Source organism: Anser anser (assembly GCF_964211835.1).
Source record: "Anser anser genome assembly, chromosome: 7".
NCBI lineage: Eukaryota > Metazoa > Chordata > Aves > Anseriformes > Anatidae > Anser > Anser anser.
Window position 1 is genome coordinate 33,756,091 of NC_139727.1, and position 25,036 is coordinate 33,781,126.

The following is a 25,036-nucleotide window of genomic DNA, read 5'->3' on the forward strand; positions in this document are numbered from 1 at the left end:
TGCAACCAGGCATCGTTTTCCAGAGAAAACGGAGTCAAGAGAGGTGGAGAAATATATACTGCTTACATAAAACTTCACTCACCAACCTGTTAATCTCATATTCTCTAGGAAAATAAAGTTTTCCCAGAAAAGCCATGTATTTTATTTAACTGAGATATTTCTGGAAAACAAACAAACAAAAAAAACGTTTTGTCACCCAAAAAAGCCCATTTTCAGTGTGAAAAAGAAATGGCAATCTTCAAGCAATTAGTTTGTTTGACTAATATAACTAACATAAACGGTTAATTTGGGATAAATTACCCTTGGAAGCAAGGAGACATGCTAGCTAAGAATACATAGTTCGATGTTTTCAGTTGCTTGGCGATAGTAATGGCTTATAATATTTTCATCCCTCTGGATGAGGCCCTATCAACTGCACCCTTTACTTGTACCGCTTTGCTTGTGTCCCCTAGAACTGCTTGAACAACCCATTAAATGGGTCAGGCAGGGTATCCTACTCTTTAAAAGGCACATGATTTCAGCAGCCCAGCTCTCTGGGTATGGCTGCACTAACACTTGCACTGGGAAACCCAGCACGACAGTGTGCTGTGGTGCAGAGATGAGAAGATAACACCAATTCCCAGCCCAGGAGCTGAGCAGTTGTTGCACCTGGAATTCTAAAGGGACTGGAGTAGATGGTACTGTGCTCTAAAACCAATATTCTGTGTCTTTTTTTTTTTTTTTATGAAATCATTTACAGTAATTTTTACAGCAAAGGACAGTGCCATCCGCACACGATGTGTCACAGCACAAATTGCAGACAGGGCTATCTTTTAGCCTTTGTACTAAAATTTCAGCACTTTAATTAAAAAGATTTTCAAAAGTATCCTAAGGATCTCAGGCCCTGAGTAGCTTTGGCAGGGAAGAAGAGAACTGGGGCTCAGGTGCAGTAAAGCAAATGCGTCTGTAAGGGACAAAAAAATTGAAATTAATTTGGGCTAATGGCCTTACTTCCATACTGTCTGTGGTATTTTTTATATTCTTTGCTCATTATAAATGATGCTCTATAAAAGAAAGCAACCCAAAAGGCCTCACAATTGCTGTGTGGTCTTCCATATGCAACCATAGAATTTTTGTGAAGATTTGCTGATATGGAAGAGTTTTGTTTGCATCTGAGGGGAAGGAAAGAAGTGAACTAAACCTTCCACTACAAGAAGGTTTAAAACATCAAATCTGAAAAGCAGCCATTCATTCCTCATTGCTTTCCCTAAACACAAATCAGGTGTCACCAAGTTCATGGAAGAGGTTTTAAAAACCTCTCTGAGAAAACTTGCTAATAACACTCTACTACTTTTTACTTTACTTTCATATTTAATGGCTCAAATTTTTTTTTTTCTATTTAAGCTAATAGTTAAGCAAATTGTGATGCTAGCCATTATATGACTTCTGTGCTTTGTTATAAGTGATCTTTCACTCCTCTTTTTTTCTTGCTTTAAAAGCGCAGCACGGTTCAGTCCCGTGTATGTTCCTGCTTATAAGGTTGGCAGCGTGGGCCCAGCTTCTACAGGCGTCAGCCTGCTGAAGCGCAGGCTCTTTGGTATTACAGAAATTGGCAGATAGAGGTCCTAATAGCTAGAGACAAGGTTAGAGACAGGGTTCTGTTTGCTTGAGGGTTAAATAAAAACAAAACAAACAAACAAACAAAAAAACAACCAACCTCTAGCTGAAGACCAGCAGCCCAAGCTGGCAGCTTTTTTGGAACAGAAGTGTTTGTGCCACCTGGGCAGCTTCTATGACTTCAGGGGTAAACGTAGGGGTTTGTCTGGCATCTGCATTAAACTTGCTTGCAGGTGATTTTGTGGTTTGTTTTTTTTTTTTTTTCCCGTGAGGAATTTTCTCCTTTCTCTGTAAGCACCTCTCCTTTTCCCTTTTTGAGGTGTAAGTGCAGAAGGCACACTTCAGCCTCTGAAGACAGGAGACAGTAAATGTCACTATCTGCTTCGCTTTGTACAAACACGGCAAACTCACGTGACAAATATTTTGTTTGGAGTATTAAAAAAACCAAACAACTATGTCAGTAAAACTAAATATTTACTATCTAATCAGAAGTGAATGCCAATCCATCTATAATAAGCAGTTTCCTTTAATCCGTCATAAAATCTTGGTTACTGGGGGCATTTCTTTCCTTCCCATTGCTTTTCACTTACGTGCTACTATCGATTACACTGTTTGAAGGAAGCAGGGACTCAGTTTCTATGTAGGATATCTTTCAAGTATTCTCTGCAACATGCATGTTCACAGATGAAATTTGTCAGTATATCCTACTTCATCTTGCATTTATACAATCAGTTCTTTCCAACTTTTAAACTTGCAGTTAGTTTTTAATGCCTTTAATTCCATTCAGAATTTAAAAGATATTTGATGTATTTGTTGAACCTTTTATTGTCTTCAATTCCAAAAATCACTGTAATGATAACCTGTTCATTTTTTTTGGAAAAAGTTCGCTGTAAAGGAATGGACTTGTTATAACCTGAGTTTATGTGCATTTTTCACAGCATGCTACCTACTCACTTAACATTCAGTACCAACTGCAACTATAAGGTATCCTGTAATATCTACACATATCAGGAACGTTTAAAAGTTTCTTACATTAGAGCATTGTAAGCTTTACTATTATATATTATCAACTAAATATTATACATTATCAATGAAACCTTCACCTGCACCATCTTGTTTTATTAATTGTAGGGTAATAATCTGCATATAGGAATAGAGGAGAATTACGTAGCAAGCAGCTTCTACATGACAGTAGCATAACTTATTTTGATGTTTCTGTATTATGTTTCATACAAAAGTCCTTCAAAAGAAATGGTCAAGAGCTATTATTTTTTTACTCATAGATTTTGTGAGAAACTCCTTGATAGAAGGTTATGGATTTTAATGCATAAGTTTTGTAGAATGACTGTTGAAGTTGAAACTTCATTTTGAGAGGCACTGGGCTTTGTTTAACTGTGTATTTTTAGTATCCAGAGTTACTGAACCAGACTTTGCTTAATTAATAACTATAGGATGTGAGGCAGTTACAGTGCTGCTTTTTCTATTAACTTGCAATTTCCTTTAGGAAATGAATAAACTTGGGGAGGGGGATGGTGGGGAGGCATGGCTGCTGAGAATAGATGGGGTACCACTCTACATTGCCAAATTAATTTCAATAAGTTAACAAACATGGTTTATAAACTGAGTAAGTTTAATTCCACTCATCCAACACATTTTATAGGAAAAACAAACACATTTCTTAAAGTTCATTAAAATAACATTCTAATTCTAAATTCCACTTGGCAGTTTATTACTATCAAGTCCATATTTCAATAAGATATTGAGACATTTCAAATATAAGTCAATTTTTTCCAGTGTAATCTCCATTGCTTCCACTGAATTTGTATTTTGTCACTGAAAGCAGCAGCTGGAATGCTCTGCCTGTGAACAAGTTCTTAAGGGATGGCCTAGACTTTGAAAAGTTACTTTTGTTTGCAACTGAAAAAAAATCTGCCATGCAAGCACAAATTGCTGAAACCTGTGGTTATTTCAATCACTGAAATCCTGACTCTTTAACTGTTAAGTTTGTTAACATTGCTTAATGAATAATTCTCCGAAGAACTGAGAGTCTTTATTATACACATCTAAAACTACCCTACAAAACTTTGGGTTTCTTAAAATGACTAATAAGTGTATTTACTTACCTTTAATTTTAATTTTTTACTTTATAAGCTTGTTTAAAGTCAATAAAACTTAAAACTGAACCTTTCTAAACATACTCCACAGGGACAAGGAAGAAAGAAGGATTAAAAAAAAAAATCTTATTTAATGAATCACTTACTTGTCATTTTGTCCATTTTAGTCAGTATAGTTATACTCTAAATCTCTATTTTAAATGCTCTAGTTTCAGGAGGGTATAATTTATTTATAAAGGGGTTCTGTAGTTAAGTCACATAATCCATTATAGGGACTCTTTTTTAAAATTTAAATACCTTGTTTTCAATTATTATCAATTAAGAACACTGCTGTAGTAACTATGGTGTGTGTGTGAACACCTCAAACACAGATATGGCACAAGCTGCAGAATGAGTCTCAATGTAGTTAAACTTATTTAATGTGTGCTTGTAAAGGAATCAGTCCTGCTTTTTCAGTTATTACTTGTTAGACATCTATGATCAGTGCCTGTGTTTAGTCTTAAATTTATCATTTATGTGGGTACCAGTTTAAAACATTTGTCTTTTGTATAATTTAGCCTGTGTATAAGCATCTACTCATTTGCGTACCTGAAATTATTTCTTGTTCTTGTTTAACATGTGCTAGTGAGTTCATTGGGATGTCTTGTTATTAAGCTCCTTTATTAAAGTCACCTTTTAATTTCCTGAGTTAATTAAAGATTTCTGTTATTTTCACAATCGCCTTCATTGTGTGATGGCAAGTATAGTACCCTTTACTCATTTGGTTTCTTGTAATTTATCACGCTGTCAATGGAGTTGTTGAACTATTACTTTGTATTTAAGTATTAGTAATTAGTGACTGAAACAAATGATGTTGTAATAGCTAGCATATATTTGTGAATGGTATGAAAGTATTATCTTAAATTCATGCTGAAGATAGGCATTGGATGAATAGCAGCATTTCTTCCTTTCAGTCTTTGTCATGGGTGCAGTATAATGAAGGTGTCAGTTTGCATCCAGTTTTGCTTAGTATCAAAAGGTAACTTTAGGGTGTTTTTTTGTTGTTATTGGTAGTGGTGGTGTTTTTATTTTTTCCAGTGTTCTGCATCTAATCAAGACTAGTAGAAGAGAACCCTCTCAATTATTTTTGGGCCAAATTTACTATTGGCTAATCACTTGTGGATTTGATATGCACCTGTATGTACAGCTGAATGAGGGGCCAAAATTGACTACCTGTGGCAGTTGGCAAGAAAAGTTAATTTGAAGTCATTAAAAATCATGACTTCCTTATAAAAATTAGAGCTTGAAGATGTGCTGTTAAATAACTATAATAATGTAAGTATCCAAAACAAACAGGAAAAAGGCGCTAATTTGTATCCTAGTGTTTCAGCATTCAGATAAGGGTTCTGTTCCCGCATCTTTTGCTGCCCAATCTAAATCTTGCAAGCGTTCTTGATAATAGCGTCTGTCCATGTGTTCTGCCACTAGAGTAAAAAGCCAGGCTTCCTCTCTAACTATCCTATACCTCTGTGGAAAAACAACCTCTTGAAAATTGGTGAGGTTGTGTTTGAGTGCCCCCACTTTATGGGAAATCAGATCCAGGATTTTCACATCTTACATTCATACATTAGCTCAAAGATAGCTATGCAAAAGGCATAATGCATCCATTTTTAGCATAAAGTACATTTTTAACAAATCAGATACCTGGGTGAGATTTAGATGGGGATGAGATGCTTCAGAATGGCTTGTGGCCCAGATGGGAGAAACTCAGTGAGTTGATGTTCCTTCCAAGTAAAGCAGCATAGAAATGGGCAAGCTTACACATCTAAATTCTGATGAGGTCTGAGGCATCAGGGAACCATGGTAGATCATCTCATCCTTTTAGCAGTAGTAGTCTTCCAATTCCCTATGTAAGCGCTTCAGTTAGCATGCTGTAAACTAGTATCTTGTCTATGCTCTATCCCACTTGGAATGAATGAATTAAATATTCATCAACAGTTAATGTCTGACTGTCATAAGGTGGTATGGCAGGTACCTAGGCTGTGGGGGAGACAAATTCAATTCCTTGTTTTTAAACAAGCAAAGCAGGCACTGTTCCCCATCTTCTCACAGTCATGTGATCATTTGGCCTTGCCTCTATCTTCTCTCTTAATCCATTCTTAAGGCAAAGAACTTTTTATTAGGAAATTTTTTTGTAATTCCTATTTTACTAGCTGCAGTACGTTTGTGGTTGTATCCTTGCACATGAAAATTAACTGATTGGAAGACAAGCTGCCTGATTTTTACTGCAATAGGTACCAACGGGAGACTGAATATAGAGGAAGGAAGTCTACATGCAATGAGAAATTGCTTTCAGCATTTTGTAATATTAAACCAGACTTACCTAAAAGAATACCGTCATGCACTTTCATGCCTTCAAATCTTTCTGAAGAGTTGCCCAAAACAGTGTAATAGGCATGTCTCAAACCTGGAAAATGCTTCATCAAGGGCTTGTTCATATCATTAATCAGTAAACTAGGTGAAGATTGAAAAATGAACCCCTGAGGTGTTGTCTAAAGTTTATAGAACTGAAAATATTTTGAATCAATCTAAAAGCACATTATGTGTTTGTTACTGACTTTTATTCCTTTTGTGAACAACTTTGCTATTATGCTGTTTGATTTAGTTTTTATCATGTGGCTATTTTTCTATTAAACTAACATTAATCAGGCATTTGTCTTCCTTTGCGCTCCTGTGAAAATCATATTTCCTGGTTGGGGCTGTGGAGGAAGTGTTTGAAATGCCTTTTATTTGTTTATTTTGAGTTGTCTCAGACCTAGGAATATCATTTTCATAATACAGGACAGAAAGTTACTTTCTGAATTTCTGAGGAAAATAATGTGTGAATCGTACGTGATAAATGAAGGCAAGATTGTACCAGATAAATGAAGGCAAGTCACAGTTTTCTTGTAGGCTGCCATGCTGGTAAAATATCAAGTGGTTGAGTAGTCTTCTGTGCAGTGTGGTAGATAAAGTTCAATCATTTGTTTCAATTTGGGAAACTGGAATTATGCAGTAATTAGCTGCATCAGTTCATTCTGTTTTCTCGGTCTCAGACCTGACCACTATGACCAAATACAAATTGCATGGCTGCAGTTTTTAGAGAGATAGCTGCCAACTCTTTGATTTTAAATTATTCATAATCAATACTAAAATATAGATCCTAAAGATTTACAAACCATATCCTATGAGAAACTTAGATCTATAGATACCTTATAGACTTTATGAATCAACATTTAAAAATTTTATTTGGTATTTAATATACTGAAAACACTTGTTTATTTGATTTATTACTGATAATAATTTAAAATAATAAAGAAAATACTTAACTGTTGAATATATAATTAGATTCCTATACTTCAATTACATTCCATTAAAACAAGAAAATACTGCTTTTGGAGATAGCGTTATAAAGCTTTTTAATATTTGGGATATTCGGAATTTTTAGTTTTTGTTGTGTTTTTTTTTAAGGAAAAAAAGTGCAGTGACCAACTCTAATGATATTTTTATATCATCCTTTAGCCTCAATTCTTGAAATAAATAAATGAGCATTGCAATTTTATGTCCTAATCGTTAAATGTAGCAGTAACTGATGGTGATGGAGATTCATAGGGTCATAGAATGGTTTGGATTGGAAGTGACCTTATAGACCATCCAGTTCCAACCTGCCTGTCATAGGCAGGGACACCTCCCACCAGCCCAGGTTGTTTAAAGCCCCATCCAGCCTGGCCTCCATGGATGGAGCATCCACAGCTTCTCTGAGATTTACCCGATGCTTGGGGGGGGGGGAAGGGAGGGGGCTAGAAATATATGCTATAAAAGTCTTTTTTTTTCTTAAATGCAAATCAGGTAGTAAAAACAATCCTTGAAAGATGGAATTATAAACTCTGAAAATTTTACAGTCCAGTTTTCTATTTTTCAGGACCTTGCCATTAAATTGATGAAAGCTAAGGGATTGGTTTTAGATCTGAAGTATACAAAAACTGGTATGAGAGGAAGATTTTCATGTTTTCTAAATTACTTCTTTTTCTAAAATGCATAATGTATTTAGTGTGTAATTGGTAATGTCAGTATTATGCCTTCTTCAGCGTCACTTGCATAAGCCCTGACATTCAAGAATAATGTGGCCTTCCTGAAGTGATATTCATTGAATGTTTTCATCTTTTATATGTCTGTGAGCAAGAGTTTGGGAGGACTGCATTACTCATAAATGAGCAATATGTGAGTTGTATAGATCACACCAAACAACCATCGATAAAAGCTCTGTGGATCACGTTGCCATACATTATGCATATGCCACATGTTTCACAGGAGAAGAAAAAATATTAAAAACTCTGCTATGGGTTAAGTTCTTGTACTTTTATATTATGAAGCCAAATTCCTTCATTTGTATCAGTCTAAACTTGATGTTCTGAAGCAGATGTTGTGTATCTCAGTGAAAAGCCGCCATGAATCTTGAAGTTTAGGTTATCCAAACCTTTATATTATAGTTCCTAAAATCATGAGATAGCAGGCCCAAAAGTTTGCACTGATGCTAATAAAATACCAAGCATATATATTATAGCTTTTAGATGAATTCCAGGTCTTAAGAACATGAAACTGTCTTGGCACATTTCTATATTTGCAGTCAGACTAGGTCTCCAAAGAGTGTTGATTTTTTTTTCTTTTAAGTGTGGAACAGGTGAATGGAAATGTGCAATGGATTATATATGATATAACATGGTATAATGGCATTATATAGCAGAACATAAATCTGTTGGATGTACATGGTAATTGAAAGGAAAGAAGGAGGTATGTGGCATATGTAAGAATCCTGGTAACAAGTATTTAAATGATTGGATGCATTTCTTTCAAAAGAATCTGGAAAATTGCAAAGAGAAAATGTTATACAATCTGTTGCAATCGATGTGAAATGGATGTGCTATAACAAAACTGGATTTTGAGGGAGATCACTGACTCAGAGAAAAGTAGAACTGCAGAATAAGGAGGATGAAAGTCCTCAGGGTAGATTTCTGATTTATGGCTCTGCTTTCCCCTTTTGTAGCTTTTCTTTTTTTAACCTTGGTGATTAACAAGTTCATTTCATTTCTTTATTTTCTTTTCAACTCCTAATGATCCTTCTCAGCCCCTAATGACTATGTAGTAGGGATCTAATTACATACAAGTGCTGTCCAGAAAACAGTTCTAACAATTAGAGAATTAAAGACCAAATAAAGTGCTTGAACTATAAGAGTCACAATGATCCCTTGCTGAAATTTTGGTGGAAGCATAAAATATTGTCACCAAAATATCACTAAATAAAAATGTGAATCCTCTAATGTATGCCAAGTTACATGGATTCTGTTATGTTTTCTGCTCACATGACATGCTATGTAAAAGCAGTCTGTTCCACATACATATTTTGTGCAGATGGTCCAGTATTCACGATCATCACAAAAAATCTTTGTTCTGAATTAACAGGAATGGAGGTAGCACCTGTAACTTTCAATACTTATATTAAGGTTCTGAACAAAATACGTAAAGATAAAGGAAAAAAAAAAAAAAAAAAGGTATGATGGTAGAAGTGGAGTTGCCTCAGAGTAGCCATAATCCCTCCTGCATGATTGAGGGGCATCCTTGATCTGCTCCTGTGTGGTAAAAATGAGTAATGCCTACTGACACACATCAGTAAGTTATCCGCTTGTAAGAACAGAGAAGATGGTTTCCTTTTGTGCTAGAAATTGCTTTTAAGTACGGATAATAACTTAGTCTCTGTATCTTTGTCATGGGTGTGAGTAGCCCATAAGAAAAGAGTTACAGATTTTGCATCAAGTCTTTGTGAGTGTATTTGGGCCATAACAGCATACTGGGAATGGGATATATAGGTAAATATACAGTGCATTAAATATACAGTGCTGCACGTGTTATAATAAAAAAAAAGATAACCCTCATTGCATTGGCACACTCCAATGAGCATGCACAAATGAACACGCTCTACAGGAGGTGTTGAGAGACAAGATATATTAAGGAAGTTTGTTACCCTGCTTGAAGCTGTTCAGAAACTCCTGGGGTCACTGCAGGGTATAGAAAGTGCTGGAGTACACAATTAGGTAGAGAACAGCTTTGGAAACAATATTTTGTGCCTTTATTTGTAAAAGGAAAAAAAAAAAAAAGGTTCATCTAAGGAAGTAATTTTATTTATAAAGACTGTTTTACTGTTACTTTCATCATAGGAATGTATGATCTTCATTATTGTCACTTATAGCTATGGAATGAATACATGACTTAGAACTGCTGAAGAACCAGACACTTCATGGGAGCAACAGACACCTGCAATTTTTGATGTTTTCTCATAATAGCAATGTCATTGACTCAATTAGAGAGAATCCAGTGATCTACAGTCTGGATTGTGAGTCACTTGTCTTTTTCCAATTACTTTCTGAATATTGAGAGAAGTCAAATATTTACAGCAGGGCAGAGTGGTAGCAGAAGGCCCTTGCTAGCCTTTGCTAGCTCACAATAAATGGCTGAACCACCACCGAACAACGGTTTGTTTACAGATGGTTAATTAGGGACCTAACTGAATCTTTTAAAAGGACAGATGCAAATTGATTAAAATGTATATCATCTACAGGAGCAGTCATTAATAAGAAACTCCTACAAGAAAAAAATAGTCATATATCCAATTAACATCTTCAGCTTGCTCAGCAGTTCGCTGAAAATTAGGAAACTCTCTAATGACCAAAACCAGACAAACTGGAGGAAAATTACAGCCATACAAAGAGGCATTTAATATGGACATGAAAAAATGTTTTAAATATATAATGAAAATGTAAAGCTAAAATTCAGTAATATAAAGATCAAATAGATGAAATGTTAATACCCAAATTAAGTTTGTCATTAAGTATATGTTCAGATACTTCCCATAACTGAAGGTTACACAAAGGTAATTTTTTTCTTAAATGAAGAAAACTATTCATCTACATTTCAAGTTACATTACTTGTGGTAAATTCATAGAAGTTTGAACAAGGACAAAACCAATTGGAATGTGAAGGGCAAAGATTACTTGAGCAAAGAGTGCTAGCTGATAAACAGACAAAAAAAGATAGTGTTTGGAATTGCAAATTTCAACACTAGGTGATTCTGCAAAAACAAGGACTTTACAACAGTCAGAACTGGAAGTCATCCAGAAATGTCACAGCAGAACAATCAGAGACAAGGGAACTGGAAAGAGTAGAAACCATTCTGGCAATTTATTATCTAAGAGAAACTAAAAGACATCTATGAAATCCTTAAAGATATTGATGGCTCTAGAACCTCTTATTGCAACTCATTTCAGTAGATATTTGGGGAATTATGAGACATTGCTTTGTCTGAAGAGATTTTCAAGAGGATTTCATTTTTAATGTTTTTGATAAAATTTTAATTGAGCTTTTTTTTTTTGCTTCAACATAGCATTCCAGAGATTTCTGATAGCACATCTGGAAATAATGGCATGCATTTGTGTGTGTAGTATGTCTGCATACATGTGTAAATGCAATTATTTTATTTACTTTTTTTTTCACATTGTATGTCCTCTCCACATGGAACACAGTGAGGAAAAAAAGAAAGATAGGAAAAAGAAAAAAAAAATTAGAAAACCTGAGTTTGTACACATGAAGGGGATGGGTTTGGCTTGCTCTAGGCTCATACACAAGGTTGCCCTAAATCACTATGGCTGTAAATGGCAACTTGCTTATTTAAACTGAGAAGAAAGAGTCAGTCAAATGTGTTGCTAGCTACTGTAATCTCTTGAGCACCCCTGTCTAGAGGGCCTGACTTTCTTTGCCCATGGTAATCCTATGTAGCTAAAAGCCTGGTAGCTTTTCCTCCATGGAGAAAGCATAAACTACATCACAGACATATAGAATCAGTTAAGATGTTCTCAGTGTATTTAAAGATAACTTAAAAGATAGTATTTAAAATGTAGCTTGTATGTTCTCTGAAACTTCAACCTACCTGTAACTACAGCACTTTCCTTAGTGGATGTTGATTGGGGCACTTGCCAACCCTTACTTGCATTCTTTGCATTCAGTCCCACACGATGACTTCTAAATTGTAACTCTGTCTTCATAAAACATGCCTGCACTACTCCTTCTTTGTGATCTGTTTCCAAAACATCCTTTGCCACACCTTCCTCACACCTAAAATGAGTTATGGATTTTTTTTATTATCTTCATCATACAGGTGCAGACAGCACATCTCAATTAAACTTTTTTAACTGACTTCTTAGTTGTGCTTAATACTTCCCTCACTGCAGCAGTATTGTGTGTTAAAATAGATTGCCAGTGGCACACGTATTTCCATACTTCTGTATATTTTTATGGAAATCTAATTGTCTTCTGATTGTATCACTGCATTTTAAAACAGTTTTGTTTTGCAGTAATGAAAAGCAGGAATCCTTGATGTTACCTGAGTCAGGGCCAAGTTTTAAATTAAATTATAAGCCTTGTATAGAACTGGTATTAGAAGAAAATGTTAATTGTCCCAGATCTCAAAGGTAGCTGAGAAGTTTCTGAAAGACTGAGCAAAATTGTCCTATTTGAACCTAAACACAGTGTAGAAAGTTGAAGAAAGTTATGAGCACATGACAATAGGTTCAAAATCAAAACAGCTTTGGAATTTAAATTATAATAATCAGAATATTAAAAAATATAATAAACAGAAGTTGATACCAGTTGAATATCTCTGTCCTTTGAAACATTAATATTAATAGTATTTTATCCTTTCTAAGGATTTCTGTGAAACAGCAACACCTCAGAGGACTATTTCCTAATATCAATATGATGCATATATTCTGTAATAGAATTTCTTCTAATTTGCTTGGGTAGCCTTAACTACAGTTTTCCTTTCCACGTGGTATAACAACAAGCCAGCTTCGACCTGATAAACATCTATTGGAAGTTTGCCTTGTTATCTGCCTATGGGTAGTAGATCATAGGTATTTAATTGTAGCAGGAGAGAGGTGGCTTCAATACAGGTTGGTCTAATGGGACTTTACCTGCCCCTTGCCATGGGCACAGGCTGTGACATTTCTAAGTCACCTGGCAGTGATGCTTGTGACCATCCCTGTCCTTGGGGATGGGGTGAGGGATCCAGCACTGCTGGAGTCCCCCTGGCTATGCTGGATCCAAGATTCAGATTTTCACTCTTCTAGTATGATTAACAAATAAATCATCAAGTCTAAAACTGCTGGTTATGATACCATAACTAGCCACTGAAAGATGCTTTCTGAGTGACGCACAGGCTTCACAAAGTCTACGAAGAAGGGTTTAATTGCTAAAGAGGCTGGGGCTGGCATTTAGCAACCGCTGCTGGTTTTGTGCTGCTGATCTAACCACAGGAATTAGCAGTGGGTTCCTGTTTTTCACTGCTGCTAAACAGGGAAGCACTGATTTGAGTGGCTGCCCACAGGAAAGGGGAAATGAAACAAGCTGGAGTTTAGCATTGAATGAGTACAGTGTGTGTCATTTTATGGATGACTGGTATTGTGATACAGTATCTTGTAAGACCTATAGAAATTCTGTCTTGTAGTCACTATTGAAAGCAAATAACCAGAAAGAAAATACGTGCAGTTGATAACTTACCGTGGGATGCAGTGTAATGCAGAGCACTGTAGTCACATTGCTAGCTAATAAAGAAGTGTTTGTTTGGAATATTTTACAAAGGTTGGTTTCTATAGTAACAATAATCGTGAACACTTTCAACTTCAGAAATAACATCTGCTTGATGACTGATCTCAAATCTCAGCTGTTGTTTAAGTAAATAAGATCCTGCGCCTTCTGCTTATTGTATTAGCCAGTGACATTTGATATGGGGCATTTATTTTCATGGAAAGAGCACCATAAGACTGGGGAAAGTGTTGTGAAGGGGAGGGAAAAGGGAAGAGGAATTAGAAATAATGATGAAATGCATGACTAGACTAATAGTAGTCACTGCTAAACTAAATCAGAGCTTACATATAGCAAAAAGTAAATTTGTTCCATTCTGTTGACAGAAGTACAGGACGAGCATTCCTCTGTTTTACTCTTGGCAGGAGGTTAAAACCTATGTACAAAACTAGGGTAAAATAAACCATTTGGTTAGAACTAAATATAAATATATATATATATGAGATGAAGTACAAATATTCATGGAATGCAAGGATTTGAATCAAACTCCAGTGAAAAGTTAAAAAAAAAAAAAAATCTGTGAATTTTCAAGGAAACTCTTTAAAAAAGATGGTCAAATTACTGGGAAAAAGATATGTCTTTTGAAAAAAATTTGCGTACCATTTCTGGGAACTTGTGGGCTTTACAATGTAAACTTTCAGGCTACAACATTACCTTAAACAAAATAACAAGTTTTTCTGTACTTTCATGCATTAAGAATGGAGTCTATAGAATTCAACTGTTTTTGGTGGTGGTGACTCTATAGAAACCTACTGAAGAAAATAATAAAAATATAAAGTAATGAGAAGTTCCCTGCTGTGTCATAGGAAACACAAATGGAGAAGAAGTACAAGCAGATCAGGACTATGGAAACATAATCAAGCTACTCGTTTTCAGTTAGCAGTGCTCAAGGGCCTAAGCATACTTTGGAATATGGTATTTTCTACAAATAAATAAATAAATAAAATTGACACTTTCTACATAAGTCAAGTAAGTGACATTCAGGAAATCCAACTTCAGCAAATCCTTTATGCAGTAAATCTTTGCTGGCTTAGTAAAAATGATGTAGATCTTGTAATATTTTAAAGGAATATTTTTATTTATTTATTATTTTTAAAAACTACCTCTTTTTAAAAAAAAAATTATTCCATGTTATCATGTTAAGCCAATATGAGTAATGTGCATAAGCAGTTTCATTCATGCAAATAATCCTGTTTGTTTTAATGCAACAGCTTCACCAAACACCAATTCTCATGTGTCTAATTATTTGTCAGAATAGATTCTTTAAGGAAAAGTTTTCTTTCCTGTTCCTTTTCAGTGGAGTTTCTAATATGTTTGTGACCAGTGTAGGTGTTAACAATCTTGATGGGAAGCCATCTTGGAAAATATCATTAAGTGATAATACCTGAGTTTGAGTTCATTTGCCGGATTTTTCAAAGAAACTATTAAGAAAATAATAAAATAGTGTCAGATTTGTAGTTGCTATAAATCAACATAGTTCTGCTACTATTTGTGTGTTGTACTGATTTAGACAGCTGAGAATTATCTCATAGATATTTGAAATTTTAATTGATTTTTAAGATTCAAGTGTAAAACTGTACCCAGTTATGCTTTCAGATTGGTGAATGGGCCAGAGTAGGAGGTCCTCAAGAGAGGAAAGTGAGAGACACATCTTGCAACACCTTTACACAGGTCTGACTGTGCTATCATGATCCTGCCAAGCTGCCCTCTCCCTTTCCACCTCTGGAGATGAATGTTAAAATGTGTTCATTAAATGAAACAGCATTTCAACACATGCTGCTACTACTATATGATAGAGCAAAACTACATTCCCTTTTGCTCCCATCATGTAATTTTTCCTTGGGGTAGAAAAGTCTGATTGTTTTTTCTGCTACTGGAGCAGCTATGATCTGATCCACAACATCCAACACATGGTTATGTGTCACAAAAACTTCTGTGTGCTTACAAATCTTAAACAGTGGGGTAATTTGTTTCAGAATGATGTTTTGGCATTTAAAAAGAGCACATTTTATAGGACAATCAAAACAAATGCTGTGTCATGCTTTGAGGCATTCAGTTCATGTCTTCCCTATGTTCTGTAGGCTGTGATCTGTGTAAGGTGTCATGATAGAAAGTCATTTGTTATTCTGGTGCTATTAGCATTTTTTTCTTGCATTAAGAATATTGCCAAGTTTGCACTTTAATCCATTCTGCTGACAGCTAGCTTTCACAATGTGTCTTGATTTAGTTCTTATTATTATTATGATTCCAGGTATAAATGTTTTAATTTATCATTCACTAAGCATCCTGCATGTGGCCAGGAGGTTACAAAAGAACCTTAAAAGACATTGTGGAAAAAAAAGTTCACTAAGGGTATATTACAGATGCCATATGGTGTACTATATTTTCTTTGCAAGAAATGCAAAATACAGCACAATAATTTGAGGATACTTGCCTTTTCTAACCTCTCAAGTCTGGTATAGATCTCCTAATTAATAATTAAACCATATTTTTAATGATTCTAGGATGCTGCGCAGGCACCTTCTAGTCAGAACTTTTCAGTTCTCTCCTAGAATCATTGTAGCAACGACAGACTGAAATTTTATGATCTGCCCCAAGTAAAGGACAGCCCAAGTTTTTCTGCCTAATGTACATTTTAGGAATCTGCAGCTGACTCCGTTTGCTTTTGCTCCCAAAGAAACTAACCTGCACTGTGCTTGTCCTGAGCTCAGAATTCCCCTGATGCCAGCCACCACAGCCACCCTTGTTAGCCTGCAAGTCAGGCAGAATTTAAACTGCACCTAATACTTCATCTTCCTCACCCTGAAAAGGCAGTAGTGGTTACGGAGGGACCATGTCTTCTCGCAGGCAATCAGTGGTAAAGCAACTCACCGGGATACACAGCAGCAACAATCTGGTTTTAATTGATCAGCCAAAGTACTAACAGTGATGGGCTGTCAGTGATTTGTCAGCAGTAAAAATGTAAGTTTTCATAGACACGAGCCTTTAAGGCTGAATTGTGAAGGAATAATGAAATTTTCCACTTCTTGTTTCTAATCCTTGGAGATCCAACAGATATACCCATCTGGGAAACAAATGCCCATTAGCACCACTTCACTGCACAGCACCACTTTGACTTTCAGAATTTGAAATGGCAGTAGGAAGAAGAGTTTACAGGAAAGTATCTGAGGATACATGATGCTTGGTATATGCCACAGACATAGGGTCTCAGATGTTTTTCCGAACAGGATCTAGCTAGCTGCTGCCAAGATAAATTTCTTTTCACAAACTGGACACTAGCATTGCCAACCTTTAATCAGACTCAGACAGCTTAATAGGAGAATGTTCTGGAGGCTCTTGGGGATTCCTCTGGCAGTAATCCAGTACAATTGCTACGCACACCTTCTGCTGGAAGTTACGTCCAATATTTTGCAGATTAACCTGAAATTGCTCTTATGAGTGGGCAAGATATAACAGTAAAGTAAACCCAAGTTTATTTAACAGTATGAAAAGATAGAAAACTGTATACATGAACACAGAAAGGAAATGAAACACAACATGCCTTACAGCCATCTGATATTTTGTTTTAACTTGTGTTTTGCATTCCATTCAACCAGTTGTGAAAGTCAAGAAAATTGCTGGATGGTTCACATTAGTGTCACAATTCAGGGAAAAAAAAACAAAAACACCTCTAGGTAAATGGATGCAAGCTTTAATAGGAAACCTGGCTTGGAGTTCTTTCTGGAAACCCCATTGAAATGCAGGTGATCCTTGTAGCTTAGTCTTAATTCATAATTCTCTTGCTAATGAAGTGCTATCTTAAAAAGCATTAGCTTTTGAAATGAAGTCTCTTATTAGGTGAACTGAGACAGAATAACTTTGTTGCAAATAAATATACACTTTTTTTTGCAAATAAATATGGTTCATATAATAGAAATACAGCTCTTCTGGGTAAAAACACTTTCAAATTGATACATAAATTCAACATCAGTACATAACCTTTGATAACTGACAACCATTCTAATCAGAAGACTGCAAAAAGAATGCAGCCCATTAGTACATATTGGTATAGTTACGACAGAGAGGTAAAACAATACGCTGAAGGATAACAATGCGTTTTGATCACTGCTGCCATAATCACAGCTTGGTAAATCATACTGTGGTTCTTTTTATTTCTAATTCCCACTGTTTTTCTTGTGGAAGGTAATATACCAATATATTTAAGATTTCCATGGCTATTTTGAAATGAGGAAATTAACTGAGATTTATATTTTGCTAAAAGAATGGTGCAAAATTGGTTTGAAAAGATAATTCACTGTAAAAAAAAAAATCTGTAAGAAATGTTAGTGTAACAATATTGGTCTCGTTCCTTTACATTAGCTTGTTGGTCTTAGTTCCATCAGCTGCTATAGAAATTTTCAGAGGAAACTAGCTCCTCCTGAAGGTCAAGGAGAGCTGGTAGACTCCTCCCAGGAAATCAGTGCTGGCTGAGTGACTTGCAGGAACAAGGCGGTTGCCTCAAGTGTTCTCCAGTATAGGTGGAAGAATTTTAAGATGGTCAAATCCATGCTTTTCAGCTTTTACTGCTCTAGGTAAAGTGGATATGCACCTCACCTTGGTGAGACCTCATTAACTAGAGTTATAAATCATTAAGAGATCCTCAAGCAAAAGACAGTGCAGTGCAGAACCACAAAGGGTTGACAACTCTTAGGCTCTGGGCCATTCTTGCAGGTTAAGCTGAGTTAAAGCTTTCCACTCGCTAATTGTGAAAGGAACTCTGTGGGATGGATGAAGTGAAAATCTTTAGTGAATGCTTATATTTTCAGTAGAACCCTAGGGTCATATGAAGAACTGGCACTTCCTATGTCGGCCAGAGTTGGGAACATTTTTTGTGGCTTTGCTGATTGATTCTGTTGCAGAATTTCCTGAAAGGTCTATCTGCTGGAACATAAACAAGGTTTGGTGAAAGCACTTTTTTTTCCTGTTGTAGTCATTAAGGCTTATTAAGTGTAGCGATAGGACAAGAGGTAACGGTTTTAAACAAAAAGAGGGTAGATTTAGATTAGATATTAGGAAACAGTTCTTCACTATGAGGACACTGGAACAAGCTGCCCAGAGAAGCTGTGGCTGCCCCATCCCTGTACGTGTTCAAGGCCAGGCTGGATGGGGCTTTGAGAAACCTGGTCTGGTGGGAGGTGTCCCAGCCCATAGCAAGGGGGTGGGAACTAGACTGTCTGTAGAGGTCCCTTTCAACCCAAACTATTCTGTGATTCTATGATTACTCCTTACATAAATCTGTGGGGAAAATTGTCAAAACTTTTGGGTGGCTGAGCTCATACTCATTTTAATGACTGTTAGTTCATGCATATCCAACATTTAGAATAGCAATGCAGTGTAACACTGATAGTCAAAGAAAACAGAAGTACAGATTACAGTCTATCTGAAGCATTGCCTTGTTTCAGGTGTGCCAGGTGCCTCAGGGCAGCAGCAGGAGCTGTTAAAGCAGTAAGGTGCTGCTGGAAGGAGCAGATACCATCTCCTCGTTTCTTTGTCATCAATGATACTCTCCAGTACCATTGGTTTTGCTTCTCTTGGCGAATAAACATTGGGAAAGTCAGGTGGGGACAGGATGGGGGTTGGCTGCTGATGAGAGTTGCCCGTCACCTCCTGTTGGCAGGATAGCTGTGCTAGCGACATTCGGAGTTTCTCCAACAAAATGGCTAAAAAAGCCCCAGACAAATTACATCAGTGCAATTCCATGAACTTGAGAGGATCAATTTTCTTTTCCTCTTCTGCACTGCTCAGAAGTCTACCTTTACTCCACTGAAAACAGTCACAGCGATCACAGAATTTTGCTCTCTATCTTTATAGCCTGGAGTAATTTACCTCAAACAAACATTTACTAAATGCAGAACAGGAAAACCAGGAGAACATGAAGAACATGTTCTTCTGTGAAGAACAGACTACCTCTGCCTTCAACTCTGTTTTAAATGAAAGGGTTGTACTGTTGTAAATGTTGTAAATGAAAGTATTGTGAAGCCTCATTTGATAAATGTGTTTTACCAAACAGCTTCCCAGCTCAAGCTCCACATCTAGGAGAGCTGCAGGAATGCCAGTATATCCTGAGTAGGTGTAAGAGAGATGAGGGTGTGCCTGGGCAGGTGAAGGAGAGTTTCCACTATTGGGAAAATGTTAATAGTGAAACTAAGATATTTACAGGGTTTTAAGGCTCTTGATTTTGCATGTAGGTACCTAAATTTGGTCAAAATCCAACTTAAGTATTAAAGTTCTTTTCTGAATTTGAGACTTTCTTATCACAAATAAATCAAGAAAGCCAGAAAATAACCAAAGAATTCAGGAAAAGAACCTGAAGGTAAGAGAAAAGGAAGATGTGCATACTTGTAATGTAACTGAATGTGCACTTTTCCTCCTTTTCTATGTTCCTAACCTCTTCAGAAGACATAGTCTTTTGTTTCCTGTTTTTTCTCCCCTCTGAAGTCTTGCACATTGAGGTCCAGAAAAGTTTTTTTTTTACAGTCAAAGTCTGGTATTAATCCTGTCATAACAAGATTGCTTATTTGCCAAGCCATCAAGCTTAGTTTATGTGGAACTCACCTGACTAATTCTGCATTAATAATATGATTAAAAACTAAGTTTAAATCACCATCATTTATTACTAAAAAAGAGTAAGCCAATCTCTTTTTTAAAAAGAAGAGATGAAATTTCATTTATAGCGAATTCTTGCAAGTAGTTCTAAAACCATTTTAGTTAGGAAACATTGGAGTGATTAATGCATAGTTGTTTATATTTTAATACTTGATTTATATATCGGATCTGTATTTGTGCACATTGTCAAACTTTATTCTGTTCTTGTCAAAATACTTATTACTGCTGACAGGTGTAACATGCTCACATTAATCCTTAATTCCTTGATTCAATTTTCTAATTGCTTTTTTGGCATGAGATTGGAGCCATTTAGTTTTACGTGATTTGTCTTATGGTATAATAACACACTCTTAAAAATTGGATGCACCTAACTTAGAATGCTAAACAGAAATATATATATATTTATATATATATAAAAATTCAGATTTTCAGTCTCTGTGTGTGTATATATATATATATATATACACTGAAAATCTGAATTTCTATAGCACTTCTGTAAGAAACCACTTCTTGGAGTACAGATAGATCTACAACCCTTTACATTTTTCCCTTTCCCATATTCATAGTTTAAAAAATATTTTCATCGATAGCCAGATGAGAATTAATGTTAAAGTGTTGGTGCATTGTATCCAAAGAGGTTCTAAACTCTTATAGTTAATCCATGAACATCTCCTTGGTCATTGTTACCTTCTCCTGCTCCTCTCACCCCTTCATGCTGCTGCCTTCTGTTGCCCATTCTGCCAGCTAAGAATGGCAGAATACATTTCCCATTTTTTTCTTGGGCTGTGTGCTTAAAACTGTTCATTTACGTTATTACAAAACCGCCAGATAACACAATGCAAGGTTTGATGGGGTTTCCAATACTTAAATTAAAAATAAACCTGTTTTATTACTTTCTTGTCATTACAAAGCAGATGTGATAACTTAATAATAATGACTATTTTAATACAGGTATGGCTGTTTTTATGCCAGTAACAGTAGCGCTGTTATCTGTGCTTTGGGCGGGGGGGGGAGGCTAAAATTTCTTTCTTTTAGAAACAGATCAGGAGTAAGCAGAGTCTTCCCAAGGCTTGTTAATTCCTCACAACCTCACCCAGGATGCTGGACTTTAGCTAGATTTTCTGAAACAAATCTGAAGAGTGGATAATTTTTTCTCTGATAAAAATGGTGAACCCTGGGCAGAATTCTTCTGACACTTAGTTCTCTGACTAAATAACTAAGTAGAAATTTAAATTTTATTATTATTTACTCTCAGTTTTATTCCTTATTTTCTCCCCTTTTTTATTGTCTACATTCGCTAACTTAAGTCTTTTCTTGTCACTAGCAATAATTATAATAATATATACTCTTTGATCCTTCTATCCTTTTCTTGTTTACTTCCCCTTCCTTTTCACCTTCCCACCTGTCAGTTGTGTGTAAGAAAGGGGATATAAAAGCAAAGTGTTGTTTAATAAGACAAGTATTTGTTTATTCTGCATTCTACTGATAAAGTTTTATTAACTCCGTGATTGTCATTTGTGCTTTTTGGCAAAAGCACTTTTTTTGTGCAGGGGAAAAAAAAGAAGATAATTCTAGTAAGTAAATCACAGTAGCTAAGTGCTTTGGGCAAACAAACATGTGCCTTATCTCTTCCAAAAAAAAAAAAAATGTGGAAAATGCATGATAAATGGTACATTTCAGAGAACATGTTATGTCGCTAGGAAATAACTTTGGTTCATGGTTATATATTTATCTTTAAACAACTGACAAACCTCGGAGAATCTAAATTATTATCATTTGCTCTATGCTTCTCTGGCGTTTTGCTAGCAAATCTAAATGATGTGAGGTAAGATTATACATCTCCTTTTTCAGTCATAATGTTCCATAAAGAATCCCAATTTTTAAGCACAAATAGAAAATTCCTACTCTTATGTGATTTTTGGATGAGGTCCTCTGTAAAGATATTTATCAAAAAGTTTCCTCCAATTGTGTTTAGAAAAGTATTAGTATAAACTTCAAACAGAAAATGACGACCTGTTAATGAAAGGTTATATATTGCACAGCAATATAAAATATCAATTTGACATATAATTCAACATTTTTTCATCAAATTAAAAGACATAACAATAAATTTGTTCCTTTCAGTGCTATGTCGGTGTATACTGTATTTCAAATTACAATTTAAAATGAAGATTTCATTTTGTCTGTCTTTTTAAATGGGATGAACAGAATAGTTCACTTGGAAGGGACCTTCAAAGACGATGTATGTAGTCCAACTGTCTGACCACTTCAGGGCTAACTTGAAGTTAAAGCATGTCATTGAGGGCATTATCCAAATGCCTCTTGAACACTGACAGGCATAAATAGAAAGGAATCATGTTATATTCTATTTGCTTTGGTGACAAATCAGGGGAGATGACTTAAATGCTCCATTACTTGCACTACTAATACTAATTCTTTTAATAGCAAATACTTTTTCAGGATTCAGAGCCACTACAAGGTGAAGTAGGAAGCACAGGGAGGCAGTGAGCTGAGTTTAACAGGCATGGGGCTCCATCCCTGTCTAGATGGTTGGAAAGAGGGAACTAGGAAGAAGCGCTGGAGTTAGCGGCACGTGTTAAACAAGACCTAAGGTCTTGGGGAGGTGCAGGTGCTGCCTGTTGGGGCAGTTGGGAAGCCATCTATTTTGACAATTGAAAGTGCAATAGATAGGAGTGAATGAAAGCACAGAATAGTAGAAGTTATCAGAGAGGTTTACACCAGATCGGACTGCTGTCAGGACTGGTATGTTGTATTATATTACCCTATGCCTATGCTTGTCTGATTAGATTTAAACTGCCCAGGGCACAAACTAGCTGCTAGTCTGAATGATCCCCTCAAGACCGTTTTCTATATTAAATGCTGTGATCAGAAGAAATTTTTTTTTTTTTTTTTACATTGCCCTTCAGCATATGTAAGTCAAAGAAACCTTAATAAGAAAAATTTCCCACACCATTTATTTTCCCGTAATCCACTGATACTGCTTTTCTGTGTGTGCAATCAATGCTTTTAATTTTAGTATGGCTCTTTTCACCCCCCTTTCTGCATTTCTTTTGGTACAGAGTCATATCACACAGCAGTGCCTGTCTAGGTGTTTTACTGATCATAGATTGATGGAAGTCATTGGTGGATACACACCAGCTTAAGAAAAACACAGAATCTATTCTCCTCTTCTGTTGCTTTGGCCAACATTAGGCCACTGAGTTACAGAAAATTAAATTAAATGACTCAGATTTAGTTTATTCAGTTTAATAAACGTTTCTTATGCTGTTTTTTAAAAGTGATTGTTGTTAGCTGAAACTTCTGGGGTTTTACATTTATAGTGTCATCATTTGGTAAGGTTTTAGTGAATATAGGTTGTCAATCACTGTGTCTTGGCAATTTTAAATTAGATGACACTTCTCACCCAAGTTATTTTAATGCAATCGCCTTAAATGAATCTACAATCATGACTTTCAAATATGACCAGGTAGTAAAATTAAGTATATTTATCTATTGCTCAATTTATTGCAGTGTTCTCTATTTCCTTATCTCCACTGAGCAGTAATAAATGTTGGTTACTTGGATGTAGAAAAATAGAAAATGATAATTGCTTCACATGATGGAAGCGCCTTTGTTTTCTTTATATCTAGTATTTCACTGTGTTTTACTTAGCTAAACTATCATTCTTCTTCATATATTTGAATCAGTTGACATTTTATATATACTTTGCATTTTGCATGTAAATGGAAAGTTTTATGGCTTTGAATTTTGAATGAAAACATCAAACTGGTATTTTGCCTTGGAACAAGACAGACATTCTAAAAATTTACAAACAAGAAAAAGAGAGAAATGCTTATGCTGATTTTGACCTAATGTTTTCAGAAATATCTTTAGGGGTTGACTAAACATTTAAGCTCTTAAAAGTGAAATGCCTGTCTCATAGCGAGCACAAAATATGGAAACGTGTAAATATGAAAACACTGTAAATTGTCATATTAGAAACTTATTCTATTGCTTTGTAGGTTGCTCTGCTTCCTTATAGCTCCTAGTATCCTCAGTCTTGGTAACTTGAGACCAACATGGCAGCAACCATTCAGCTGACAGCTAACTGCAAATTAAAAGATCTATATAGCCAATAAGAGAGAGATGCTTAGTAACAGCACATACCTCCTACCAGCAAAAGCACTGTTATATACTGTCTTATATGAGACAAAGTAAGATGATAATCATGCAGGCAACATTTGAAGGGAGTTTGTAAGTTTATTTAAATAAAGTAACATTGCACCTGTTTTCTGTGTGTGCAGAACATTCAGAAAGAACCTGCCTCACAGAAATCACTTGCTTACTGAGACAGACACATAGAAGGCAGACTTACTGGTCTGGGAAACTTAAGAGGGATCTTAATCTCTCTCATCTATCTACTCGTTTCCCCGTTTTGACATCAGGAAGGCTAGGTAACAGCTGGTTCCTTTAGACTGGCACTTCTGATTCTTAGAATATGGGAAATCCTAGTACTCTTAGATACCATTGTGTATACCGAAAATATGTTGTGATTTTCTAAGACTAAGAAGTTGAAATCGCTAGATTTAGTGAGCTATAAAATTAGAATAATAATTTTGTTGTCTTTATGATCATTTTATTTTTTCTGTTTGATTAGATTTGCAGTGTGGGCTGTTAAAGCCCATTTTTAAGTCAATGAACATGAGTAGGACAATCTGCTTAAATGCAAAGAGCTAATTGGGGAAAAAAAATCTTCATTCTGTTACAATGAACCTTAAAATAAAGAAGTACAAGTAAAAAATATAACTAAAATCCCTATAAACCTTTACATAAGTGCCTTCCTTTTACAGGGTGCTCCTAAACCAATTGCTATCGAGCCATGTTCAGGAAACAAAGCAGCTGTCCTCACGGTATTTTTATGTCTGCCAAGAGGATCTTCAGGAGTCCCACCCCCGGGTCAGTCAGGTAAGGCT

General features: G+C 35.8%; 1 protein-coding gene across 17 annotated transcripts in view; it reads left to right on the top strand.

Annotated features, from left to right (window-relative positions):
* Positions 1 to 25,036, top strand: part of ATRNL1 (attractin like 1) — a 519,713-nt gene that overhangs the window by 438,590 nt on the left and 56,087 nt on the right. For all 17 annotated transcript variants that reach the window (XM_083844108.1, XM_083844135.1, XM_083844109.1 and 14 more), the window contains one exon: positions 24,914 to 25,028. In XM_083844108.1, the coding sequence (XP_083700234.1) occupies positions 24,914 to 25,028 (115 nt within the window). The remainder of the gene's footprint in view (positions 1 to 24,913; positions 25,029 to 25,036) is intronic.